This window comes from Papaver somniferum, chromosome 2 (genome assembly GCF_003573695.1).
Source record: "Papaver somniferum cultivar HN1 chromosome 2, ASM357369v1, whole genome shotgun sequence".
Taxonomy (NCBI): Eukaryota; Viridiplantae; Streptophyta; class Magnoliopsida; order Ranunculales; family Papaveraceae; genus Papaver; species Papaver somniferum.
In genome coordinates this window covers 116,711,170-116,721,617 of record NC_039359.1, presented here as the reverse complement: position 1 = coordinate 116,721,617, position 10,448 = coordinate 116,711,170, and the positions used below count along the sequence as shown (strand labels likewise).

At 45.1% G+C, this 10,448-nt stretch overlaps 1 protein-coding gene across 1 annotated transcript; it reads left to right on the top strand.

Annotated features, from left to right (window-relative positions):
* The first annotated feature begins 295 nt into the window (after window positions 1–295).
* Window positions 296–3,440, top strand: LOC113351819. Its single transcript, XM_026595746.1, has 3 exons — window positions 296–1,012; window positions 1,743–1,835; window positions 3,324–3,440. Exons 1-3 carry the CDS (start codon window positions 296–298, stop codon window positions 3,438–3,440), a joined length of 927 nt encoding a protein of 308 aa, XP_026451531.1.
* Window positions 3,441–10,448: the final 7,008 nt, after the last annotated feature.

The window sequence follows — 10,448 nt, the reverse complement described above, 5'->3', positions numbered from 1 at the left end:
TTCGACCTATGAAGAAGTACATAATGGGAGACCTGAGGCGGCGACTGATGCTAAACTCAAGCAACTTGAGGAGATGGTTAATAAATTGGCTGGAGAAGGCGAGGACGAAAAGTTGGCAGAGGTGATTAGCGAAGCACAAAAAACTCATTTCACCAAGGAACTTGAACGAGCACCGTTCCCTCCAAAGTGTACACTTCCAACCTTCCCATCCAGGTTTGACGACACCGGCGACGCAGGAGAGCACATCAAGATGTATAGCATGTCCCTATTACAATGAAAGAACTATGACGTGGTTATGTGCAAGTTTTTCCCAGCCAGTCTAGAAGGCGAGGCGAAGAATTGGTTCTATACTTTTCCCGATGAGTCCATTGGAAATTATGGCGTCCTAGTGGAAACATTTCTTAAAACATACATGCATAACAACATTTCTCGCCCAAGGGTGAATAAACTTTTCACACTGGCACGAAGGTTCAGGGAACCCTTAAGATCTCTAACGGACAGATTGAGGAAGCTGTACACCGATATCGGAAAGGTACCAGTCGACCAGCAGATTTTCGGGTTCGAAAATTCATTAGGAAAGTCTGACCCTATTTGGATAGCAATGTATACTGAGAAACCGCAGACATTAAGGGAGATGAGGAAAATGCAAGAGCATTACATCGCATTAGAGGAGATACAAGAGGGGGCGCAGGATAGAGGAGTACAAGAAGCCAGCGCGTCGGTGGAACCTGTTCCTCGCGAGGACCAAACACGATCAGAAAAAAGGCCGATGGCACCACAACAAAGCTCGGGCAAGAAGGAATGGGTCGAGAAAGGAAAGAAACCTCGTCATGAACCAAGACCGTACACGCCTCTGAATGCACCATTAGAGGAAATATTCAAGGAAGTAGAAAAGCGAAACGACATCAGATACCCAAAGACTAGGGGAATCCAGTTTGACGAGACAAGAAACCATCCCGAGTTTTGTCATTACCACCAGTACCGAGGCCACTCGACTAACAACTGCCGAGAGGTAAAATATATTGTCCAACATTTGATACGAGATGGCTACTTACGACACTTTGTTAAGACAACGCCGACATCAACCCAGCTCGATGCTCCCGTGCATCAAGTGAGGATCGACCGAGGAACTCATTTCACCTGCAACACCATCTCGCACTCGGCAACCCAAGGATTCGACTTAGGGGGCAATATCACTTATAGAATCTGCAAGAGAGATCGGGCGGGAAAAGAGATCCTTAGTGTAGCTAAAACCTTACCTATGGAACCCTAGATGATGCAACCGATCACTTTTTCAGCCAAAGACGTCCCATCGAATGGCCAAGCACATGGAGATCCCTTAGTAGTCACCTTACTCATCGAGGAGTGGGGGTGAAAAGGATACTGATGGACATTGGAAGCTCAGTCGAGGTCCTATTTTACGACACATTCAAGAGGATGGAGTTATCTGATGACAAATTTTGATCCCTTCAACTTATCGGATCTACGGCTTCAACGGTACAATAACCGTGCCAAAGGGCGAGGTCACTCTCAGAGTCTCGGACGGACAAGGATACTTGGACACACTTAACACCTTCTGTGTAGTAGATGTCATGTCGTCCTATGAGGCTATTCTCGGCAGACCTTGGATCGCGGGTATCAAAGGGGTGGCATCGACATACTATCAGAAACTAAGGTTCCCATCTTACCGAGGGGTTGTGGAAGTACTAGGCGATCCACATGCTGCAAAAAAATGTATGCAGCTGTATATTCAACAAAATGAGGAAAGGCGGTCAAGACAGCGCCGAGAAAAGAACAAAGCTAAGGAGGCTAAAGCAGCGGAAGAGTTAGAGAAGGTACTCTCACAAGCCATTGCGGCCTACGAAACAGGCGAGCAAGAAATTTTGTAGCAATCAAAGGAGGCGACGTTGGTCGAAGAATCAAAGCCCAACTTCTCGGCCTTAGAGACTACCCGACAAATCAACTTAGGGACCAAGGAGTAACCTAAGATAGTAAAAATCGGAACCTTACTATCAGACGAACAAACAGAACAACTAATAACCTTGTTAAAGGAACACCTGGATGTGTTCGCCTGGAAAATGCATGATATGACGGGAATCGATCCAGAGGTATACTCACATTATCTAAGGATAGATCCTAAATTCAAACCAATCCGACAGAAAATGCAGAGAATTGCACCCGAGTTGCAAGCGGCGATAGAGGCCGAGTTAAAGAAATTAAAAATAGCTGGGATTATCCGAAAGGCTCAACATCCCTAGTGGATATCTAATATGGTGATAGTCCCTAAAAGGAATGGAGGGGTCAGAATATGCATCGACTTCAACGACTTGAATAAGGCCTGCCCAAAGGACAGCTTACCCCTCCCCAACATCAATCAACTGGTAGATTCCATAGTTGGGTACAAGGCGATAACACTAATGGATGGATATTTGGGATATAATCAAATTCCCCTAGCTCCCGAGGATCAAGAACATACGTCTTTCTTCACACCCAGAGGGCTATATTGCTACACCAAAATGCCGTTCGGGCTGAGGAACGCCGGCGCCACTTATCAAAAGTTGGTGGAGGACATGTTCGAGGACAAAATACACAACACCATCAAGGTTTATGTGGACGATATGTTAGTTAAAAGCAAAGTGGCATCCAACCATATTGACGATCTTAGGGAAATATTTCGAACCATGAGAAAATATAAGATGCGAGTAAACCCGGCCAAATGCACCTTTGGGTTACCGCGAGTAAGTTTATGGGATACATAATCACTGATAAAGGTATAGAAGCCGATCTAGAAAAGATTAGGACTGTGTTGGAAATGTCGTCCCCGGTGAAAATAAAAGATGTACAACGGCTAAACGGAAACTTGGCGGCACTAGGGCGATTCATCTCACGATCCTCAGATAAATGTAAAGATTTCTTCGGGTTAAGGAAAGGAGAAAATTCAAATGGATCGAGGAATGTGAGGATGCATTCCAAAATATTAAGCAACATCTCGCGAGCCTACCAGTTTTGCAAAGACCCGAGCCCGATGAAGTGTTTACCCTATATCTCGGGGCAACAGGTTATGCCATAAGTGCAGTTTTAGTCAAAAGTGTGGGGGCCGAAGAGAAGCCTGTGTACTTCATAAGCAAAACCATGAACCCGGCGGAGAAAATTACACCAAAATTGAGCAATTAATACTAGCCTTGGTATTTGCAACACAAAAACTTCGAACGTACTTCCAGACTCACAGAATTTGAGTGCTTACGAAGTCTTCCATAGAATCAGTGCTCGATAATGCAGCGAGGTCAGGAAGGATTTCTAAATGGGGTGCTCAAATCAAACAGTTTGATATCTTCTATGAGATGAGAACAACATTAAAGGCACAGGCAGTGGCCGACTTTCTGGAAGACTTCCCTTTAGACGATGAGGAAGAAGTTGAAGATATTCCGATCATGGAATAAGACCGAGAAGATCCCTCTGACCTCCTTGAAACTTGCAGCCCCACACGACGGGAAGTCTTCGTCGACGGGTCGTCCAATAAAGATGGGTCAGGCCTAGGGCTAGTCTTCGACACACCAAAGGGGAAGAAGATGGTTCATTCCTCCAGGCTAGAGTTTAAGGCAACAAACAATATCACCGAGTACGAGGCCGTGATACATGCTTTACGGATGATAGTGCAAATGGGGATTCACGACGTGAGACTGACCAGTGACTCTTAACTAGTCATTAGGCAGATCAATGGGCAGTATGCTATACATGATCCAGTATTGCAGAAGTATTGGAAGCTCGCCCAATTTTATATCGGACAGATACCAAACATCAAGTTCTGACACATCTGTAGGAATGACAATCGACATTCAGATGCACTGACATATATCGCCTCCATGCTAACAGACTCAAGCATTGAAGACATCAGAGTCATGAGAATCATGATGCAATCCGTCCCTGAGCCAGTAGATACAAAAGCATACGTAGCGGTAACTACAACTGATAAATACGAGAACGGCGATTGGCGAAAACCCATTCACCAATATCTGGAGACGGGAGAATTGCCTAAAGGACGACCCGAGATCAATAAAATTAAAAGCAAAGCGGCGTCATACGAATTACGAGACGTTGTTCTGTATAGGAAGTCCTACCTAGGGCCACTATTGAGGTGCCTAAGCAAAGAGGAAGGACACTCAATCCTGAATGAACTGCATTATGGGGCTGCGGGCAATCACAGCTCGGGTCGAAGCCTGGCATCCCGAGCTAAAACCATGGGATATTTCTGTCCATACATGAATGACGACGCAAAGCACATGGCATTAATATGCGGTGAATGCCAAAAGTTTGAAAAAAAGATACATGCGCCCGCAGTAACTCTGAACTCAGTGATTATCTCTTGGCCCTTTTCCAAGTGGGGGATCGAGATCGTAGGGCCCCTACACGTCGGGCCGGGGCAGAGAAAATACTTGATCGTGACTACTGACTACTTCACCAAATGGGTGGAGGCGGCACCACTAAGGAACATTCAGGATAAAGACGTTTTTCGCTTCATTTGGGAACACATTATCTGTCGTTTTGGCGTGCCCGCGAAAATTGTCTCGGACAATGTAAAACTACTCCAAAGAAAGAACATTGACTTATTGTTTAACAACTATAATATCCGCAAAAGCAAGGCTACACCTATTTATCCGCAAAGTAATGGGCAAGCCGAGATCACAAACAAAACCGTAGCCGACAACCTAAACAAGAAGTTGGATGGAGAATACGGCGAGTGGTGTGAGGAGCTCTACAATGTTCTATGGGCATATAGAACCACCCGCAGGGACGCAACCGGCTTATCACCTTTTATGCTAACATATGGGACCGAAGCCATCCTTCCAACTGAGGCAATGATACCTACTACAAGGACCGAGGCGTGGAGAAGGAACATCTCGGCAGTCCTCATTTTGGTAAGCTCGATGATTTAGAAGAAACTAGAGAAATGACCCTACAAAAAATGGAAAACTACCAAAGGAGGTTACAACGTGAATACAACAAACGAGTTCGGCCGAGAGAATTTCAACCTGGGCAATTGGTATTGAAGGAGCTACCCAGTTACGAACGTGATAAGAAAGGTGGGAAACTGGCGGCAAGATGGGGCGGACCCTACACTATACTGGAAAAGTCGGAGAAGGAGCGTATAAGATATTAAAACCAGACGAAACACCCGAGCCGAGACCGTAGAACACTCGACATCTGAAGCTATATCACCCATGAGAGGTGTATAAACAGGTATGATATTGTGTCATTTATTTCCTTAAAAATCCACGTGGGGTAGGGAAAGTGACAATTGCGTCTAATGGTCATTCGTACTCGGGGCGACGGCAGTGTGCAAGTGCCGAGGTGACTTACACTCGAATGGACATTCGTACTCGGGGCGATGACAGTGTGCAAGTGCCGAGGTGTCTTACACTCGACGGGCTATTCGAACTCGGGGCAGTGGCAGTGTGCAAGTGCCGAGGTAGTCTAAGGTCCCTGGTGGTTGGAAACCAGTGTCCGATTGTCGGGGCACGAGTACCCGATAATCGAGCATACAACATTGCTCCCATCGCAAGTGGCCGAAATCACTTCCCCAAGCTAGTTAATTGATAAATTCTTGGGATATCGAGCCAATAAAACTTAGAAATGACCGAATACCTTACCACTAAATCAAAATGACGGTGATGAGATACCTCAATCGGGACATGGCATTGGGCCCGATGACCCTCCTTGTTGAGTGTGTTCGACATAAATGGACTTTACACTAACTAGTTAAACCACTTTCATGCAGGAAAACATAGACATATTATAACAAAACAACGAAATGTGATTGTAGCAACAAGCATAAAAATGTCAGAAACTGATTAAACAAACCGGTTGGCGACGCAACACCCCTTAAAAGAAGATGTTAGAAAAAAATGAGGATGTTCAAACGAATTACAACCCAACATAAGGAGCATAATAGTGGCGCAGCACTACAAAAGATCTACTCAGGCCTTTGGCGGAACTGATCCCGAACCATCCTTCTTAGCAGCAGCATCGACTCGCTTCTTATCCATGACCGCCTTCACACAATCTTTGACCTTGACGATAAGATCGGTGTTGAACTTCTCTTTCTCGATCGCAAGATCCTGAGTCAATTGAAGCGATGCCGCCTCGACAATGGCTACCTGCCCGAGTAGCCGGGTCTCCCTCGCCTTTAGCCGAGAAGCTTCCTCCTCCAACGACTTCACTTTTCCTTATTCAACTGCAAATGAAAAAAGATGATTAGTAACAGGGGCACCAACATCATAACATCAAAACATGAGCAAACACAACACAATGCGGGCTACAACACCTTCAAGCAAGGGAAAAACTACTTTAACGGTTTCCTCAGACTTAAGTAGACTACACTCAAGGGATGAAATATTGGAAGTTAACTCATGATAATGTTGTTCATTAAACTCATTTGTGGGGCAATATTTCTTATGATCACTCCAATCGGCCTTCTGTCGATCATGTGCCATCTGCAGACCCAACAACTGAGCCCGAACCCATTCTAACTCTTCGGATACTTGGCTAAAGTTTTGAAGCCTCCCTTATAATTTTTGATTGGACCTATCAACGACGTCTTTTTCCTCTAGAATGCGGCTGACGATCAGCATGCAAATCCATGTTCTGACGTCTTAAACGTTCACACTGGCCTTCCAAATTATCGACCAACAGAGCTCTATCGGCGGCAATACCTTGGGCTCGAGAAAGACCCCCCCGCATATTATCTAGCTCCTCGGGCACGTATTCAAAGGTCTCATAGCGATATAGTTTTTCTCGGAGCTCCTCAAGTTCGGCTTCTTGACGATCAATTTTGTCATCCTTATTAACAATCCTTTGGTGAAGATTCACAACATGGCTTCGTTCAATATCTAACTTTCTCTTCAACAAACGATACTCCGAAGTAGCATCGACATCAATACTAGACATCTCGGCTAGGAAGATAGTACTAGGCTTAAGATATTGGCACTATCGAATCAATCATAAAGAGGTAGGTGTCGAACAAATACCTTGGGTCTCGGCCAGTCGTTTCTCTAACTCTCGGGCTCGCTCCTGCTCTTGCTTTAATTGGAGACGAAGACTCTCCTTCTCTGCTATCTCCCTTCGCCGAAGAGCAGCATCCAACAACTCCTTATTGGAAGCCTGAAAACATTATGAGCGTTAACAACCACTCCACGTTATAAATGTACGAATAAAGAAAAACAACTCACCATCTGATCAAAAGTTCCCTTCAGACCGGCAGAGTACAAAGACACAACATTGATCATCTGATCATCGGACAGAGAGGCAAAGTCGGGAGAAGTGAGATCCCCTAGAGAATTGCACATTGTACCCGAGATAGTAAAGAAGGTAGTCCTACCCGAGCTCGGGGTAGAAATAACAGGAGAAACATTTTCCAACAACACGCCCTCAGGGGAAACATTTTCTTCACCAGCACCAGACTCTTCTGCCGGCGTCGGATCCTCTTTGTCTCCCACACCACCAGTACTGTCCTCCTCTTCAAAAAGATCTTCATCATCGTCACCATCAGAAACAAGGAGCACAACACCATCGGCGAGGGTGACACCTCTAACAGCAGATTGCTGGGGCATAACTTCCCCTGGGGAAGATTCATCGCCTTTCAATTCTTTTCCCCTTCCACTAGGATTACCACCTACAACGGTAGAAGAAACATCAGAAGATTTCTGAGACAACTTCCTTAGAAAATGAGACAAGGGAAGCCGCTCGTCGGGGTCCTCACCATCAGTCACTGAAGCATTCTCAACGTCTCCCTGATCAGCTTTCGATTTATGCACATGAGTCTTCGTTAGATTCATTCAAGGCAACAAATAGGGGCAAGTACATGTACTGTAGGTAGAGAAGTATATTTGTTACCTTCCATGCCTCTCCCTCGACTCCTGTGCTAGGACCCCTATCCCTCTTCTTGGAAACCGAAGCCTTAAATTGACTAATTTGAGACTGAGACTACAAAACAACAATAAATCAAAACATGGCCCATCTGGATACTCGGGACGACAAAGTCAAAACAGAAGAGGAAACTTACTCGATCAACATTGACTACCAGAACGGGTAGGACTCGGCCGGAGGAGGAAACTTGTCATTGAGAAGAGGACCGTGAATAGCATGTGGAACTCGGTCCCAAGCTACGTCACTGGTATGTTGGGCATTCTTGTTAGTCGTCTTCCCCTCAGGGTCCTCGTCCAAAAGAAGCTTCTTGAAACCCTCACGGATAGTCTTATTGCGGTGAGGACTAGCAGCAAAACCGGCGAGATCACCATAAGTGGAAGTCCCACTCCGGTAGTTGGCAGCAAAACTAGCGGGAGTATAGTCGCCTGCTTCGGACGAATCATAGGTTGACCAGGCGGTAGGAGTACACTCGCCCCGATCTCGTCTCTCCCACTCGTTTATGAGGCCAAAAGTATTGCCATTCCACTGAGCTAAGGCACGATGAGGACGATGCTTCGAAAGAGCCTCATACATAAACGAAAGGCTAGGGTTGTACATAGGGAAGCGTATCCCGAGCTCCAATTGACCTTTGGTGATGACGGTCGCCTCGGCCGAGTGAGGGAAATTCATAACATCACTTTTTTTCAGAACGCCTCTTTGGCCCGATAAGAGCCTGATGTCATAACCATGAAGATCAAAATCATTCTTCAACTGTTTGATGAACTGTTCATCAGTCAAGTCCTTGACAACTTTCTTGTCATTCCTACATGAAAATGAAGGAGAACCATCATAGAGGATAGAATTAAGGGCACGGGAATCATGATTAGAAGGACTATCAATAATAAACAAGGAATCAAGAGAAGCGCCATCGTCATCAGAAAAGGTATAACTCACACACCTTTTTTCTGTCATGGAAGGGGTTGAAGAATCCATTGAAGAGCAGAAACAACAAAACTCGAACTGAAAGGTATGAAGACAAGCAGCGAAGACACAACGACAACGATAGAGGGAGTCACGAAATGAACAAAGGGTGATTCAGTTTCCCAAGGAAATAAGAAGACAAAGAAACGATGGAGCAACAGTTGAAGGAAGAGAGAGAAGGCTGTTCTCTGAAAAGGAGAAATAAAAGACCAAGGGTTTAAGGGACGAATTTATACCCTCAGCAGTGGTAACCGACATATGAGGTCAAACAAGTCATAAAGACAACTGTAGTGGGGAACAACATGGCGTGAAATACGGCATGGGAGCGGACGTGGAAGACGAAGCAGTTTCTTCCCCTCGTGTCGGTCACACGAGTGAAAGAAGGGGCATAAATGTAGGTGTAAATAATCCACAAGTCCAGGTGGAACAATCCTAGGTAGTGAAGCATCGATAACAGATGAACCGTGAAGCATCAAATCATCTTATTTGGCCTTGGCGCGAGAAAAGAGATACCAAGGGAACCCGTGAAGACAATAAGTGTAAAGGTCGGAGGTGACTGAAGGGATGGTCATCGAGTACAAGAGCAATAAATGCACTGACGAAGTAGTTGAAAAGATAAGAAGAATCTGGTCAAAGTAAGACTCGGCTAAATATATCTAGGGCGACATCGGCAACATTCATTAAGCAGACGGCATCGGACAAGAGGACATCATGAGAAGGTATTGCTAGGCTCGGCCCAGAATCTCGGACTAAATTTTATTCCTAACCCGAGAAGGACATCAAGAAAGATGTACCACAACTTACACTGTAACTTGGATGTATCGTCACTTACGGCTATAAATAGAGGGCTATGTAGAGAGTTAAAGGGCAAGTAATCAGTGAGGGAAGAGAGAACACCAAGAGCTTAAGAGTGAGATTTGTGAGTTTGTAAGAAGATACATCCTTTGTAACCTTGAATCAAGTAATAAGATCATCCCTTTACCCCCGTGGACGTAGGTAATCATACCAAGCCACGTATATCTTGTGTTCTTGTGCTTCTCTTATTTGTTTACTTCATTAGGAGTGTGTATGTTTATCTTCGGATGTAGTTGTAGGCAGGGACGGACCCAGGAAATATAAATTTCCTTTTAAGACCCGGGCTAGAAGCCTTGGTCGAGCAAAAAAAAAAAAAATTGGCTTGTGGACTGGGAAGCCTACCCGGGCTAAAGCCCCCTTTAGCCCAGCTGTAGATCCGTCATTGGTTGTAGGATTTTCCACATCTACAACGATAAAGAAACAACAAGAAAAAACGTGCATGTACTATCTTTATCCGGAATAATTCATGCGCAACTTGCATCATTGTAATTGTAACGAATAATTCGATGGGGCGTTTGTACCCTAGAAAAAGTTTCTATTTAACAAAATAAAAAATAAAAATAAAATCAAAACACCTCGCAACTCGCAGGTTGTCCTCAAGTTACGTGCTTGTTTGGACTTTGGAGGGCTTTCCAGCTGCGGGCCTGGTGTGGGCACTAGGTATTTTGAGAACAAACACAAGGTCGTCTTCATATCTCTGGCAAGTTGGA